This window comes from Centropristis striata, chromosome 3 (assembly GCF_030273125.1).
Source record: "Centropristis striata isolate RG_2023a ecotype Rhode Island chromosome 3, C.striata_1.0, whole genome shotgun sequence".
In the NCBI taxonomy this organism is placed as follows: domain Eukaryota; kingdom Metazoa; phylum Chordata; class Actinopteri; order Perciformes; family Serranidae; genus Centropristis; species Centropristis striata.
The window spans coordinates 41539814-41557649 of record NC_081519.1 but is presented as its reverse complement, the minus strand read 5'-3'; the positions used below and the strand labels follow the sequence as shown (position 1 = coordinate 41557649).

Here is a 17836-nt window from a genome sequence, read left to right as displayed (position 1 = left end):
ACGTGGCCCAGAGTGCTGATGGGTTTTTAGGAAAATGTCTGCCTCACCCGTGCTAATGAGCTGTCAGAGTGTGTGCGCTCTAACTGACCTGTATCTCCTCGTAGGCCTCGTCGATCGTGGTAACCTGGTGCTGCTCGTGCAGCGCCGGCTCGTCGCAGAAGAAGCACACCAGACTTTTGTCCGTGAGGCAGAAGAGCTTGACCTTCTCGTGGTCCTTGCAGGGGTAGGAGCTCCTCTGGGCGTTGAGGATGGCGTCCAGCGGGAAGGCCGAGTAGCGCTCCACAATGTTGGACAGCTTCAGGCTGGGCGAGAGGAGCGGGTCGGTGAAGGTCCTCCGGCACTCGGGGCAGTCCCGCACTCCGTGGTGCTCCTGCCTGCTCCAGTGCTCGGTGATGCACTTCCTGCAGAAGTAGTGCTCGCAGCCGAAGCTGACGGGGTCCTGGTAGATGCTGAGGCAGATGGAACAGAGGAGCTCGTCCTTCAAGCAGCAAGCCATTTGCAAACACAGAGACTGAGCTGCATCTACGAGGGCAATGCTCTGGAGCTGGGTGTACTTGGTTTAATCTTCCAGTGAGTGGTTTACGGCCATGTGGGAGTAGACGAGATCTTCAGGAATCTTCACCTTTATTGACTCTGTTGAGATATGACAAATAAAGACAATAAAATGCTACTAATCTTCTAAGTATTCAACTACTGGTAAACTTGCAACATCAGTAGCCATTTTTAAACACAGATTAAAAACCTATCTTTTCTCTACAGCATTTGGTTGAATTGTGTGCAGGTGTGGTTGTGGGAGTGGGTGCACATGTGTGAGTAAGTAAGTGTATATGTGGTGAATATGGAATAGTTTGTCTACCTGCACTCTTCAATTCATTTGTAATCGATTTTTGTTTGTTTTTTCTGTGTTTTTTGTTGTTGTTTTTTTTTTTAACTGTAATTATGTGTATACATTGTGAAGCACATTGAGTCTGCCTTGTGCATGAAATGCGCTCTATAAATAAAGTTGAATTGAATTGAATTGAATACTGCATGTATAACAAACAAATCATTAACAAGAGCAGATCCTCCTGGTTACACATTAACAAAACAGAGTTCAGTGAGAGCATTTTAACATAATCTTACTCAGAGTGATTTCAACAGGCTAGCTGTCACTTTTTAAGCACAAAAGCCAACTCATTCACATGTTCCAGCCTCTCAAATGTGAATATTTGCTATTTTTCTTTACCCGCATTTTATGACAGTATATTAACACCTTTCGGGTTTTGGACTGTTGGACGAACTAATCTGAAGACGTCCCCTTGACTTCCAGAATTTTATTTTATTTTTTACATTTTTTTACCTTACTGACTGAAAAATTAGCCACTCAAATCTTAATATTTGCGAGTTTTCTTAGCATTTTATGACAGTATATCAACACCTTTTGGGTTTTGGACTGTTGGACGGACTAATCTAAAGACGACCCCTTGTGTCCTAAGAAAATTTGATTTTTTTTTTTTTTTTTTAGTTCACAAATTTCTGATAATTTTCAGACTGAAAAAAAATATTCCTTACTTAAAAAAACAATCAACAGATAAATGTATGATGGAAATAATAGCCCTATTTGAAAGTTATTTTATGTAAAGTTTATGTTAAATAACCTTAATCTTACTCATAGTGATTTCAACAGGTTTGCTGTTACTTTTTAAGCACAAAAGCCAACTAATTCACATGTTCCAGCATCTCAAATCTGAATATTTGCTATTTTTCTTGAAATTCTATGACACAAAAAAAACCCTTGTGAGTTTTGGACTGTTGGACAGACTAATCTAAAGATTTGCCCTTGAGGTCTTGCAAATTTTTATTTTTATTTTTTCATATTTCAGATATTTTTCAGACCAAATTATTCACTGCTTGAGAAAAGAATCAACACATGAATGTACGATTAAAATAATATCCCTATTTCAAAGCAATTTTACTTAAAGTAAATTAAATAACCTTAATCTTACTCATAATTTCCCAACAAGCTGTCATAGCCTGCTGTCACTTTTTAAGCAAAAATGCCAAATAATTCACACGTTCCAGCCCCTCAAATGTGAATATTTGCTATTTTTCTTAACCCGCATTTTATGACAGAATATTAACATCTTTCGGGTTTTGGACTGTTGGACGGACTAATCTGTTGGACCAAACTAATTCTCCTGTTGTGGATTGTTAAAATAATCCATTTTAATATTGGGCAAGTAAGATTAACAGAACCAACACACAATTACAAGTACTTATTGATTTGAATATTAATATGTATCCATTTATATTTCTATTATTCATGTTTTACTCTGTTCTGTATCATGTTGTATACTAACTTTCTGTAAAAAAAAGAGTTCTCAGAAAACAATCAACAGATTTTAGTATGATGAAAATGAAAGCACTTTTACTTAAAGTAAGGGTTTAATAACCTTAAAAACCAGCACAATCAAATAATGATATCAAAAAAAAGAACATGCAACATGTCCTACGTTGCTGTTATGACCCATTACTGTCATAACAACCACATTAAACTGCATTTAAACGCCATATTATTTAGCTTTAACAAGAGAGCAGATGCAATTTAGTTTCACTTTGTTATGTCCTTACCTGAGGAAACACCTGAACATGTCAATGCATAAATCTAAACCACTTCCCCACCCTTTCCCCTTTCATTGTGGGGGATTTGTTGGTTTCCACAGCAAACTGTCTGCACCAACCAACAGGGAAACAGGGAAACACCTGCAGCGGTATTATCTCCGCTGCTGTCTTCCTCCCTTTAAATTTCCAATTAAAAAGCGAAGTTCAACATTTAATTTCATTGCCATTAAGCCACACACTGCTGAGCACAACAATGTGGCGCTTTATCTTAGTATACATGCTATTTATTTAATTGGCCACATTGCTTTCCAAGCTGGATTTGTAAACACAACCGACCAGGTCCACGACACCACCAAAAAGGAGGATGAGAGAGGGGGGAAAAGAGACACAAAAATGGGGTAAAACTAATTTAATAAACTACATATTCAAAAAGCTGGATTCCAGGGAAGCGTGTGGGGGTTGGAGGTATCTAAAATGTCAATTCATAATGGTAGAAATTGATAGGAAAGGGGAAAGAAACCTCAACTCACCAGCTTCTTCACAGCGACATCCGCGGCTCCAGTGCAAGTGTCTTTCAGGAAGGAGAGCAGCACACAGCGGCAACAGACGCGACCAACTGCGCCCAACGGCGGGGGTGTTACCAAACACAATACTTACAGGAAAACTTGATTTTTTTCATTAAATACGTTCTGAACGAAAATAATTATTTATTTATATCTAATTTAGGATATAAATAATTAATTAACCAAAGATTAAATTATTAAATCAGTGAATACTAGGCTTTTTAAAAAAGAACATTTTTTTAAGCTCCCCCTTTAACAATGGACTGGCTCACCCTGTTAGCATCGCTGCCTAGCTACCTTGATTACAACAAATACACACACTAAAAATACACGAACAACAACCGGATCCGGACAAGAAACAGTTTGATTTAAAACAAAAATAATAAGTGTATGAGTTGCTAAAAAAAATGGACTGTCACTGGTCACTGAAACGCGTGTATGAGCTGAAGGAGAGCGGGGAGGTTTCAACAGGCTGCAGTGCCCGCCTTCAACCAGCAGGGGTCAGGAGAAAACACCTTATTGCTCCTGGTACAGGTGGTGGTGGAGGCTTGTTTATAAGATTTATGAGACAACAGGTTAGTGTGTGTTTTAAAATCTGTAATCTCGCCTCTTTTGTTTAAACTGCCTCATGTGAGTCCACTTTGTAATGAAAAATCACTGTTTTTTTAACATGATATCTACATATATGACACCAGGTTAGACTAGACAGACAGACAGACAGACAGACAGATAGATAGATAGATAGATAGATGGATGGATGGATGGATGGATGGATGGATGGATGGATGGATGGATGAGAGTCTTTTTCGCCCTGCCTTATCTGTGCATTAAAGATCTGTACAGCCCAGGGAACAAAAGACTTCCAAAGTCTGTCCGTTGAGCAGGAACATGCTCCTCTGTATTGCTATTGTGAATCGCACAGGCTGCATGTTTTAACTTAACTTCCATCACCATGGATGGATTACTGATCATGCCACGGCCCTCCTAACTTCACCTGCAAAATGTCACTCGAAGAGATACATAGTGACCACGAAGAGTCACAAAATGACCACAAAAAACACATAATGGCTACAGAGAGACACAAAACAACCTCAAATAAAGACATAAAATGGCTAACAGACCACCAAAAGATGCGTAATGACAACAAAAATAGATGAAAAACTGCCACAAGGTGTCTTGTGTCTTGCTTCTATGTACAAGAGCTGATGGGGCCTTTTGCTAGTCTGTGTCATTTTGTCATAATCCACCCAAAGACCATTAGTGTTTGTACAAATTTGTATTTTACTTGAGTAATTGCATTTAAAATGCTACTTCTTACCCTGATTCCACTACATTTCTAATGCCAATATTGTACATTAACTTCACTGCAATTTTCTAGAGCTGAAGTGACTTTGCACATATGTGATATTGTGTACAAAATACTGTATATTTTGAGCCACATTTTTTATATGTAATAGAATCCATTGTAGTATTATAAAGTATAGTATAAAGATGAACCCAAAGTTCACCTATAGCAGGTAAATTAGATCCACAGTGACCAGCTACAACAATAAAATACTGCTTTATTCTTTCCTTATCCATCTTTAAGGAAGACTATTAATGCAGGACCTCCAATAATGTGTTCTTGCTTTTGTAAAAGATCCGAATACTTATGATGCTGTATGAAATCCCAACGAATAAAAGCATTAACCCTTTCACACAAAATACACATTGTATGTTTATTACAAAACTTCTTAAAAAAAATCTAAATCAAGTGCAGAAATGTGTACATTTTACAACATATATGGGAGACATTCTTACATGGGATAAGTTGGAGGTGGGCCAGTAATTTGAACAACATCTCTGAGGGAAAGACAATATTCACATCTCTATTTACTGTATATACATATAAACACAGAATTAAGGTTAAGCCTGTCTTGTCGCCCTTATATATATATATATATATGTACTATATACAGTACAGGCCAAAAGTTTGGACACACCTTCTCATTCAATGCGTTTCCTTTATTTTCATGACTATTGACATTGTAAATTCATCAAAACTATTAATGAACACATGTGGAATTATGTACTTAACAAAAAAGTGTGAAATAACTGAAAACATGTCTTATATTCTAGTAAGCAAAGGGTGGTTACTTTGAGGAATCTAAAATACAAGACATGTTTTCAGTTATTTCACACTTTTTTTGTTAAGTACATAATTTCATATGTGTTCATTCATAGTTTTGATGCCTTCAGTGAGAATCTACAATGTAAATAGAGTAAAATGTAAAATAAAGAAAAACGCATTGAATGAGAAGGTGTGTCCAAACTTTTGGCCTGTACTGTATATATATATATAAAGCTTGCCATAGCTGAAAGTGCATCATGTAGCTAGTCACATTGTTTTCAAATTGGCAGAAAAAACAAATGTCTTTCTTGCAGGTGGCTCCTTATGTATTGTAACTTTCACTTTTATTGTAACTCTCCTGCACTGACATCAGTGATTGTTTGCCGTCTTCTTGCTGCGGGTTGCTGAAAAACTTCTCCTCCTCTCCAAAGGGGAGTATAGAGTCAACCTGCATCAAGTCTCTGGGCGTGATGGACGGAGTCCCACAAGACCCGTTTCCTATGTGGACAGTGATGTTGACGTTGACGCTGGGGCTGGTCACGGGGCTGATGACCTGCGGGCTGGTGGGCTGAGAGGAGGGCTGGGAGGAGGGCTGGGAGGGGAAGCTGGGCTGCGAGCTGACAGGCTCTGTGTCAGACAGTAAACTCAGAGGCTCCGACAGAACAGACAGTGGATTGTGGAGAGCTAAGGTGGATTGCAAAGGGCCGATGGACTCCTGGCTGCTCAAGCCGTCTGTTCTGGTTGAAGTTTCGGTGTTGTTGCTGCTCTGACTGTGGTCGCTGCAAGCTTCCCCATTCTGCAGCAGACACTGTTGTTCTGCTGAGGTTACTGTGAATGAGGCCAGCTGTGTTTCCACTATATAACCCTCTTTAATCTGCTGGAGAAACACATAAAAAAAGGGTCAGTCGCTGTTTTCTGAATGACTACAACAAGTATAGTTGTTTCTGTATAGAGGTATGAAAGCATGGAATTCACTGCCTAAAAATATCAAACTCCCCACTAACATAAAGCAATTCAAAATATTAATAAAACAGTATTTATCAAAATAAGAAATATGGTATATTTACATGTATGTAGTATATTTCTATAGATATATGATATGTGTTATTATAATGTATATGCTGTAGAACGAATGTGTATATACAACATATGTATTATGTGTTAGTAGATTTTGTAATGATGTATACATATATGTAGAAATGTGTGTAATACGGATTAATATGTGAATCATTTTTGTTTTGTTTTGTTTTTTATTTTTATTATGTTTTGTGTTTTCAACTGTATATTTGATGCTGTTGGACCCCAGGAAGAATAGCTGTGGCTTTGCTGCAGCTAATGAGGATCTTAATAATAAACTAAACTAAACTAAACTACAAAAATTAAGTTTTAATACAGAATGAGGAAGTTCTGCATGGGTCTGATATCTGATCTGACAGCTGCCCTCAGGTGAAATTACATTACTTATTTAGTTTTTCAGCATTTGCCAATTCATATCAGATCTAGGTCTTCATTAGGGTCTGAGAAACACTGAATCAGTGTAAATGATGTATCACCTGTAGATGGCATTCTACCATACACATATGGTTTTATGTTTGATACATAGAGGCTGCAGAAACCATAGCATTGGCCCCATACATATCAATGAGATGTGAGATATAACAGTCTGTGAGTTCCAATAAGAAATAACTGAAATATGCCCCAATACATAGTATGCAGTATGACAAAAATACCAGGATGTGCTTCCAGCTATATTTTTTAGTATGCCATCCATCATGCTTTTCTGGCTACACCCCTCTGCACGGCATATATATGAGCCAGAGGGTCAAAGTTCAAGGCACCATGTTATGAGGAAGTAGTGTGTCCCAATAGTATGAAACAAGCAAACTTTGTAAGGTCAGCTGCAGTATGTGGTTACCCAGCAAATAGTAACAAGCAAGTATGAAAAGAAAAATATGTAAATATATTCATTTAACTGAAATTGAGAAATATATATGTATATATGTATATATATATATATTCATTGATTAATGATTAATTAATGTTTTTATGTTAATCTAAATTTAATTTTGGGGTATGTATATTTACACATTTTCAATTTCAGTCTTGCTTGTTAGTATTTGTTCGGTATTTGATTGTAAAACGGAAAATTATTTTTAGGAATTGATATATTCATTCAATATATATTATATTAAAGTAATTACAGTAGTTATTATGTTTCACATCTCTTTGCCGTGTGGTTTTAGCACCCTCTCTTGGTCATAATTACATTTTATTGTGTATGGTAGAATACCATCTATGGCTGGAACAACCCCTTTTCCTAAACAGTTCTAAAAAACATAAATAAAGCAGAATGCATCAAATTCAGAGTTTATACTTACTACAAAAACAAAATTTTATCAATTTGAATGTAAAATAAACTGTCTTTGTACAGTTTTCAATTGAATGTGAATCACAAAGAGTTTAAAAACTAATGCATTTTGTTTTATTTACAAATTAAATAGGTTGTATATAATTTACACAGATTAAGTGCCTTCTTCCAGGGTTGTCTGCACGACTCTACCTTGTGTAAGACTACCTGGATCCTACGTTATTATATTCCAAGGATATTCAAGAAGAAAGGTTAAGGAAACTCACTTTATCACCACTCTCACAATTTCCATTTGCATCTACTTTAGGATGGAATACTTCAGCATCTGGGTAAAAAAGCAGAGTGAATGTTAAGTAAGGTAGTAAAAATGTGAGACAAGCAGTTCCTGATAAAGATGTTGACAAATGACCATCATTATCATTCTGTGTTTCTAGATGAAGATGTAGGTACAATCACAGCTTTCCCACAAAACTAGAACATGATTAATACTCTTTTACCTTTCTTCCAGATTTTACAAAGGACCAGTAGAATGATGACAAATAGTAATATCCCAACGACACCGGCAATGACTGCAGCTAACAGAGAGGTAAACACAGAGGCAGAAGGAGAGAGATGATTAGACGTCACAGTTTTTTTTTCTTCACAGTGATTTTCTTAGAAACACAGCATCAGTTCCCGTACCCAGTGTAGTGTCAGATATTGGGCTTGGTGGTGGGGGTTTTGTTGAATAGGCGAAAGGCTTGCTGCTGAGGTCTTCTGAAACAATAGACAGTGTGGAGTCTGTGGGTACAAGTGGAGCCTTGAAGTCAGAGGTTGCAAATGCTGTGCTCATCACTGTAGTTGCAGTTGCGCGGGGCTCTTTGGTCGAGGTTTGAGGCAACGTGCCGGATGTCGAACTCTCAGGTTCGCACTGGTTGTCCGAGGTAGCATCACCTTTCCTGACAACAGCCCTCCCCCGGCAGCTGGAGAGAAACAGGCACAGAGATACAGAGATGGGTCAGAGAGCTGAGCTCCAGACAGCTGTGTACAGATGTGACTACCCTTCACTCACTTTGTATGGTTCCGACAGCGATCCGTGGAGGACGCTGTGTCAGAGAACATCCCACTGGGGCACCGTTCACACCTCACATCTGAGTCTCCCGTCCCTGAAAACAACAATTACTCATATTTTACTTTCAGTCATCACATTTCATTTGAACTCTACATACTGTAACATGTTGTACTTTGGATTAGACTACTTATGAAGTTTAGTACAGTACAGGCGCATCTCAATTGATTGATTGCCTTTATTTCGAACATGCAAGCAATAAAAAAAAACAGGTTTAAATATTAATAGATGAATAAATAAGAAACAAAACAAAAAAGCAAAAAAAAAAAAAAAAAAGACACTTTCTGCAAGCTCGAAAGGGGGTAGGAGGAAGTAAAAAAAACGTATCTAGTCCTACCCCTTAACAGATCAATTTGACTTGGATAGTTAGTATTATGTTATTAACATGTCAGTATGGTAAAAAGCTATATTAATGCATATATATATAAAATAATGAACAATTGTGTGTATATATATATATATATATATATATATATATATATATATATATATATATATGAATAATCAATATAATCACATACAAATATTATAAACAATTATATATATATATATAAATATAATTTATATATATATATATATATAAATATACTATAAACAATTTATATTACATTATAAATACCTATACATGTATATTGTAAATTACTATATATATATAAATATTATAAACATAAATACAATTACCATGTATATTACAAAACTACAGTCTACATATGTCCATGTTACAGAAGCTTTTCTAAATTTCAATAAAGTAGAATATCATAGAAAAGTTTATTTATGTCAGTAATTCATTTCATTTCATGTCTTAATGTACTACATTTCTTCTAATTTGAACGATTATGGCTTACTTTTAATGAAGTCCTTAAATTCAGTGTTTTAAAAAAAATTGAATATTATTAAAGACCAATTTTTAAAAGGTATGTTTAATAAGGAAATGTTGGCCATTAAAAAGTATGTCCATCTATATGCACTCAATACTTGGTTGGGGCTATTTGACTTAAACTACTAGAAATGGACTTTTCCATGATATTCTAAAGTATTGAGATGCATCTGTATATGTTGTTCATCTTAGAATCAGGATTGAAGGTATACTGTGTAACTTATTGTTGATAGTGTTTGTGAACACACAACAATTTTATGATCGTTTCACATCAAAAACACAAATAAACATGCGCACAACTCTGCAGCAGGAAAATGCAGCATTATTTTTGTGTGAAGCGAACACATGGCAGAGGACCGATCCAACTTTTTCTCATCTCAGGTCATCAAATACCACCGCATTATACCATATAGACACTAAAAGGTGCCTTGTGAATCTGTGTGATGCACCGAGGGCTGTGAAAAAGCCGCAAAATTAGATGACCTGGATATGGGCTGCACACGCTGCGCGCTGGTACTAGCTGGGGGTTTTGTTGATGCCAAAACATTATGTAATAAACACATGAGCAAAATAAAACCATGACAACCAATCAGCTGCACGCTCAAGAGCAGACCCAAGACATAACTATTCAAAGGATGGGTGATTAGCCTACTGGCTACCTTCCTACTATTATCCGTTTCAACAGAAAACACATGATTTATATTGTGATTTTAACTGAAAATACAATAAAGACAACAGCAAGTAAATTGTTCAGGTCTCCTCCAGCCAGCTGCAACCTTATTGAGTTGAAGGGAAATAAGAGGGTATCGTGTAGATCAGTGCTGTACTTAAGTACAATTTTGAGGTACTTTTTACTTTAATTGAGTATTTCCACCATGTTCCTCCATGTAACTTCTATTCCACTACATTTTAGAGGCAAATATTGTACTTTTTACTCCACTACATTTAGCTGACAGCTTTAGTTACTCTTCAGGTCAAGATTAAACATAAAACATGATTAAATTAAAGTGATTACACATGTTTATAAAGTAAACCACATAAAAGTATATTAAGTAGTTAAAATGAGCCCTACATTGACAAAAGTAAAATGCTGCTTACATAAATGCATCAATATATATAATCTAATAATATATTTACAACATATAAAACAATCTGAGTGGGTCCATTCTGCATGACGAGGACTTTTGATACTTTAAGCACATTTTGATGCTGATACTTTTGTACTTTTACTTGTAGTGCAGTCATTTCACAGTGTAGCATTAGTACTTTTACTTAAGTAAGGGATCTGAATACTTCTTCCAACTATGGTGTAGATAACTTTTTTTCAGCTTTTTGAATGAGCTGTTTCTCGTCCATTGCGGTGCTTTAAACTCAAGCGACAGCCAAAGTAATAATAGGAATGGAGGACGCAATCATTACTGTACATTACAGTCACAAAGCGACTTACAATAAGTGCAGTCAACCTGATGGTACTAGACTTAGACCACAGGAATCAAGTAAGTACAGAACTTTAAGAGCTAACTGTCATTGCTACAGGAGTGCTATATGTTAAAGAAGAAAAGAAGAAGAGAAAAAGAAGCGCATTTTTTTAATAAATATATATGTTAGGTCAGCTATTCTCAACCTTGGGGTCGGGACCCCAATTGGGGTCGCGAGATGATTTCTGGGGGTCGCCAAATCATTTTGGAAGTCAGCTCTGTCTCCACTGTGTTAAAGTGTTCATGTGTTTTAGTCTTTTTGGTCACTTAATGTCTTTTATTGGTTATTGTGGTTTTTTTTTGTCATTTTGTGTCTTTTTTTGGTCATTTTGTGTCCTTTTATGTCATTTTGTGTCTTTTTTTGATCATTTTGTGTCTTTTTTGGTCATTTTGTGTCTTTTCTGCTCAATTTGTGTCTTTTTTTGTCATTTTGTGTCCTTTTTTGGTAATTTTGTTTCTTTTTTGGGTCATTTTGTGTCTTTTTTGGTCAATTTGTGTCTTTTCTTTGGTCATTTTGTGTCTTTTTTTGGTCATTTTGTGTCTTTTCTGCTCAATTTGTGTCTTTTTTGCTCAATTTGTGTCATTTTTGATAATTTTGTGGTCCATTCATGTCTTTTTTGGTCATTTTGTTTCCTTTTTTTGGTCATTTTGTTTCTTTTTTGGGTGATCTGAACTGTGCGTGTGAGATTGTGTTCAGTGAGCGGGGGTCACGGACAACATGCATGTTAAATTGGGGGTCGCGACTCAAAAAGGTTGAGAACTACTGTGTTAGGTGACCATGACAAACAAACCTCGTGAAAATGACAAGAGGTTTATCCCTAAATCTTGGAATTTTTTTTTTAAGAACTTTATGGTAAACACAGCAACAGAGAAGATTGAAAAGTACCTGGCAAAGAAACTCCAGAACCACTTCTGCATTTGCTGTAAATGTTACATGATGCCGTGCAGTATGGGTCCTCAAATCCCATGACGCAGAACATCCCAGGCTGGCACACACACAGGGACCTCACTGTAGAGGAGCACTTCTGGGCATCCTGCAGACCTTTGTCTGGGAGTAAAAAATAATGGTTTGCTTACACACTGCAAAAAAGCCAACTTGTATTTTTTGGCCTAAAACAGTGATTGAAGTTGGTAAAACTTGGAAATATAAATTATTGACATATAGGGCAATAATGAAAGTTAGCACAACAAAGGAAGCCAGTTGTCTGCTCAAAACAAGTTTGTGAGTTGTTGTTACTTATATCTTTAAGTTGGGGTTCACAACAAGGGACAATAGTTCTGATAACTCTTATTTCTTTGTTGGGAAATTCGGGAAAGCGGTGAAATTCGGTCATTAGCAAAAGCTAGCGGCTAACTGATGCTAGAGGCTAACTGATGCTAGCGGCTTACTGATGCTAGTGGCTAACTGATGCTAGCGGCTAACTGATGCTAGCAGCACTGCTTGTTACAGCTACAAGAGTAGCCATTAGCGTATCAATGCTAACTGAAAATTGTGGTCGCAACATTAGCTGACATTTCATAGCGGCGTTACAATCGTTCCAATTCAGCACATTGCAGAAGTTAGCAGAAGTAAGGATTAAAAGTTATTACAATATTAAATTATAAGTTAGTACAACTTACAGTTGAGTTGACAAAAGTCTGAATTCAGAGTTGAGCAAACTCAAAAACAAAACTTAAAATATTTAGTTTAATTGTCCAACTTAAAAATTTTATCGAAGTTTGTTGCCTTGAAATTTTGAGTTCACCCAACTTTTCTTTTTTTGCAGTGCAGGTACAGTTATGTGTTTGAAAATGAAAGTAAATAAATAATTTCAACAAACTGCATCTTTTACAGAGATGTACAGTGCAGCTACATACTCTTTTTGCATTTGTTGCATGATATGCAGTTTGGAGCGTAGTTCCAGTTCTCCATGTACTGCCCAGCTGGACAGTTTTCACACACAGTGTCCTTAGTTCTAGAGCATTCTTCTTTCAGCCGCTGTCCTGTTAGAATAGACACAAGAATAAATCCACATTAAGCCAAATCTTCATCACTTTAACCACATATTAGAACAGCACATGGGCATTGTAACTCCAAAATCCCCACTAACAGAAAAAAACTTCCATGCCATTATCTCAATTTTGGTTTTCCTGGTTGAAATATATTATCACACTGGGACACTGGCTTGGCAAATATCTGCACTCTTGTGGTTGTGCAATTTAGCAACCACATTTTACAGGTAAAAGGCATTGAAATAATTATTTCATGCTGCTTTCACTCACTGCACAGTAGAGGAGTGGGATGCAAAACAATTATCTCCACACTGAGTGGGAGAGACTAGGTCAGCAGGCACATGAGATCAAATTACAGCGGGAGCACATCAGCAGTTTTTATCTTTATAAAAAGGCTGGGAAGGTGTGGGAAACGACAAAGCTGATAAAAACGCTTCCACGGAAAGTTCATACGTTTGACATTGTTTCTGCATTCCTGCTCTTCATGAACTGCAACATCGCACTGCGACCGCACCCAATTCACTGGCATTACAGTCTGTGGTTTTCAAGATCAAAAGACTCGTTGTGCTGCATAAACTACCAATGCATCTTTCTCTATTGCTTAACCCTCCTGTTATGTAGTTTCTCAGGAAGAGCAATAATGTTGGTGGGTCAGTTTGACCCGGGGCAAGTTTAATTATCAGCAGTGTGTCAGAAAGTAAAAAAATCACAGTAAATGTTATTTATTTTTTATTAATAACTCCATTACTGACCATTTCAATCAATATTTAGTGCAATGGTGTTCTTTTATCTCACAGATCTTGGTTCAATGAGGATAATTCACTTATTTTTCATAAAAGATGCATGTTAAAACGTTTTTATGTACATTTGAAAGTCCTTGATATTAAATCCAATGGTTTTATATGACATTGTTTGTTTTTTTTCATGAAAAAATACTACTTTTTTTAGATTTTTAAACTTGGAAATGGGTCAATTTGACCTAACAGGAGGGTTAATAAAATAGAGGTCAATAAAGTGAAAAAATAAGTCTCTGATAGTCCCATTTTAACAGCAGACATTTTGACTTGTCACTGTAGAAAAAGCAAAGGTCTTCATAATAACACTAATGATGGCTCTGTTGAATTCAGGTGCTCCAGTGAGTGACATGATAACAGGAACCCTGAAGACAAAGCAGCTAAAAGGAATCCAGCCATCATTAATTTCAGTCAAGTCAAAGTTTATTTATAGAGCACATTTAAAAACAACCTCAGTTGACCAAAGTGCTGATGCTTCAGAGTTTACAACTGTGCTTTTACTATTGTAACAAATCAAAATTCTGCTGTGAGAACAACATAGACAGGAGTGGAGCGTGAACATTTTTGCATAAGAAGAGTGATGGTGGAAGATGATGATGGTTTCTGGCGAGAGTAGCTCATGTTGATTGACCTTTACTAGACCATGGAAATAACATATCATCACCTTAATTTGCATGGTGTTCCCCCCATAACTTTTCAGTGTTCTGTCGTGGACTAGGTGTGTTTCCAAACCTGTTAGACACCTCTGGACTGCAATTTCTCATCACTTATCAGCACAAATATGTAAACTGATACCAGAGGATATATTGGCCTGGCTGATTTATTGCTACAGCTCTACTTTAAAAGAGAAATAATACATAACAGTGGGTGCTGTTCATCTTCTTTCACACCTCCACCACCAAGTGTTCACCACCATGTGTCACGACATGTGACTTGTGTGTCATCAAATAACCACACGTACAGTGTAAGTAAAAGTATGTGTGTATCTGTGTGTCATTTAAGAAACTTTACGAATTGCAGTCCTTTCTGCTTCTTTAGGACAACACTTACCAGGGGGGCATTTCTTACAGCACAGATCAGAATCATCTAGCAGGTACTCTGTTGTTCTGTTGAGACAGTTTCCCTCTGAGTCTGCCTGATAGGGCTGAGGGCTGACCTGTGGGTAAGAGACACAACACTACTCATCTTGTGCAGCGCAGATTAAGGACAGTAACGAACATTTGTCTTTTCTCATCGTGCTCTGACACACAAGAGCTGCATTAAGCCTGAGGGGGCTTGAGCTTCAAGGTAAATTTAGTGATATTGAAATTATGTGGGAAATATTTGCATGTTTCCCTTGAAATGCACCTGCTCTGAGGTAAATCATACGCCTAAATCAGTAAAGATAGTAATTTTAAAATTGACAATTTAGTCACTAGTCGCGAGCATTTTAACTAATGACTGTTAAACAGGAGCTTAAAGTAGTGCCTGACCACCCACACCTGCACCCACCTTTTCCCTTCTGGTAATGCTGCTGGCCTGAGCTGCAGGCACGGTCAGACAGGCAGCCATTGTTCTCAATTCTTAGGAGCTGCATTTCACTTCTACAGTATCTCTTCCTCTCTGTCGGGCCATCCAAAAGTCTTTTGGAGGCTCGGTGGTACAGCATTTCCCTCACACAAACCAAACTATCAGAAATGCAGCTATGAGAACTACAGTATTGGTCATATAGGCCACAGTGCACACTTTGCTGATACACCTGTCCTGTGCACAAGAGTTGAAAGTGTCTCACCGCATTGCCCTCCAATGACAAGCCGAAGTTAGAATTTGCTGACAGAAGCTTTGTGTTTCTCGTATTACAGGAAACGGAGGCGGCAAACTAAAAGCCCTCGGTTCTGAAGCACAGTCTTCTTTTGTGGTTTGACCACTGGTAGCACGGGATGTGATGCTGGAGATAAAGTTCTGTGAAGCTCTACGTTATTAATTACTGACGGCTTATCGAAGAGAACATCCTGTTTTTTCCTTTTCCCTCCTGGCTGCATGCCTCAACTCATTCATCCTCTTTATCAGAAATGAAGTAGAGACTGTTTGTTGCTTCAATTCGTGACCCGGTGTCTTAACAATGACATATCCAGTTATGAAACTGCATCAGATGCCAAGGAATTGAAACCAAATATTCATACAGGTTCCTAACCCCACAGTGGCACTTTCAACTCTAATAATAAGATAAGACTTTATATAACCCACAGTGGGAGCATTTAGTAATGTATGCAACATTGTCACACACAAGGCAGAATAAACAGAAATTAAACATTTTAGCGGGTTTTTTAAGATGAAATGTATTGATTAAAATGTCAGAATAATGACACATACATCACATTTCAAAAGTGTTCTTTCTGCCTGTTTAACTTTACACTCCCTTGAATCAATACAAGAAACTTTTACAGACAGTTGATAGTATATTTAAGCAGCACGTTGGACAGCAGAGGAATGCCGACGCTGGCTGTTATCCAACCTGTCCAGGTTCCCTGATAAATACAGCAAACATGCATGACAGACCGACACAAAGCCTACCTTGGGAGTTTGTACAATCAGCAGAACCAGCAGTAAAAGTATGTCCGTCATTGCCTCTTTAAATCGAGTAGTAGACCGTAGAGGAGAGCGCCACCAGCGTGTGCCCTGCACTGATCATTCTATACAGACAGCAGTCTGTGTGAGAAGGAGCAATTTCCTTGAACTGAGGCGAGTGTTTGGAGGAAGGAAACGAGAAGGCAGGCTCACTCACTGAGCTGATGTGAATAAGCATTTTGAGGTTAGACAGTTTAGATGAGGTGAAACACTGGTGCTGTACTTCAACATGTCAAACAATTTACAGATACTTATACCACGTATACATAATAATTATTTTTCTTTTATCTGAAGCTGATTAACCCATGGATACGTCGTTTTGTAGTATTTGTATAAGCTCTCAAATACTTTTTGAATTTCATTTCTATCTGCTACAGAGGCTGAAAAATCTATTATTTAGTAGAAGCATTGACACTTCTGTTGAATTTCCAGAAAAACTTCAGGTTTTAGGGAATTATTTTAAAATCGCCCAGACGTTTTACAGGCGTTTTAGGCGTCAATGGGTTAAAGGTCAAATACACCCCCTGAAAGTTTCTATTGCCCAAACAAATTTAATCAAAGTAGATTTAATCTGACTTTTTTAAAAACTGATCTCCACACATTTTCAAATCAAATCAAATCAACTTTATTTATAGAGCCCTTTAAGACAGCGTTAGCTGATACAAAGTGCTGTACATGGCAGGACAGACCAACAATTAAAACAATAAAAACAAAGAACAAGCAAAAACAACTAAAACAAAGCGAGTCTCATGCTGGGTAAAAAAAAAACAGTAAATAAAATAAAATTAATCTCAATTTTAAAATTAATCTTAATTTTAAAAAAAAACACAAAGAACAAATAAAAACAAAAAATAAAACAGAGCAAAGGCTCATGTTGAGTTAGAAGCCAGTGAATAAAAATGGGTTTTAAGATTTATTTTAGAAGCGGACAGTGAGGAGGCCTGCCTGATGTGCAAAGGTAAATTGTTCCAAGGGTTGGGAGCAGTGACAGAGAAAGCCTGGTCCCCTCTGAGCTTTCGCCTGGACCTCGGACCTGGACCCTAAGGAGCAGCTGATTGGCCGACCGGAGGCAACGTGCAGGGGCGTAGGGGTGAAGGTAGGGCGGGGCGGGGCCATTTAAAGACTTAAAAACAAATAAAAGAACCTTAAAATGAACCCTAAAGTGCACCGGCAGCCAGTGGAGGGAGGCCAGGATCGGTGTAAGCATTTTATTGAATTAACTGTTTGCATAATTATCCACCCCCTTTAACAGGACACAACTACATTATCACTGGTGCAGCCTGTTGATTTATAGCAGTCACATAATTAGTTAGATGGAGCCTGTACGAAGTAAAAGGA

The 17836-nt window shown here is 37.3% G+C and overlaps 2 protein-coding genes across 4 annotated transcripts in view; both read right to left on the bottom strand.

Annotated features, from left to right (window-relative positions):
- trim62.1 (tripartite motif containing 62, tandem duplicate 1) overlaps positions 1-3178 on the bottom strand; it is a 64262-nt gene extending 61084 nt beyond the window's left edge. For both annotated transcript variants that reach the window (XM_059329084.1, XM_059329085.1), the window contains exons 1-2: positions 3132-3178; positions 89-633 (exon numbers count right to left, since the gene is read on the bottom strand). In XM_059329084.1, coding sequence (XP_059185067.1) covers positions 89-496 — 408 coding nt within the window. In that variant the 5' untranslated portion in view covers positions 497-633; positions 3132-3178. The remainder of the gene's footprint in view (positions 1-88; positions 634-3131) is intronic.
- Positions 3179-5400: 2222 nt separating this feature from the next.
- tnfrsf1b (tumor necrosis factor receptor superfamily, member 1B) lies at positions 5401-17055 on the bottom strand. 2 transcript variants are annotated; one of them, XM_059329082.1, is made up of 9 exons: positions 16445-17055; positions 14942-15047; positions 12963-13088; positions 11992-12153; positions 8694-8787; positions 8324-8604; positions 8140-8217; positions 7909-7967; positions 5401-6151 (listed from the first exon to the last, which is right to left on the bottom strand). In XM_059329082.1, exons 1-9 carry the CDS (start codon positions 16493-16495, stop codon positions 5597-5599), a joined length of 1512 nt encoding a protein of 503 aa, XP_059185065.1. In that variant the 5' UTR covers positions 16496-17055; the 3' UTR covers positions 5401-5596. The 2 variants fall into 2 exon arrangements, with proteins under 2 accessions (XP_059185065.1, XP_059185066.1); XM_059329083.1 differs by having other exon boundaries at positions 5401-6148.
- Between the last annotated feature and the right edge of the window lie 781 nt (positions 17056-17836).

Coding starts and splice junctions, on each gene's coding strand:
- tnfrsf1b (XM_059329082.1), bottom strand. CDS start 16,495: ATGACGGACATACTTTTACTGCTGGTTCTGCTGATTGTACAAACTCCC. Junction 8,788..11,991: donor TTCTGGAGTTTCTTTGCCAG/GTACTTTTCAAT, acceptor TGTTGTTTTCAG/GGACGGGAGACTCAGATGTG. Junction 7,968..8,139: donor TTGTAAAATCTGGAAGAAAG/GTAAAAGAGTAT, acceptor TTTTTTACCCAG/ATGCTGAAGTATTCCATCCT.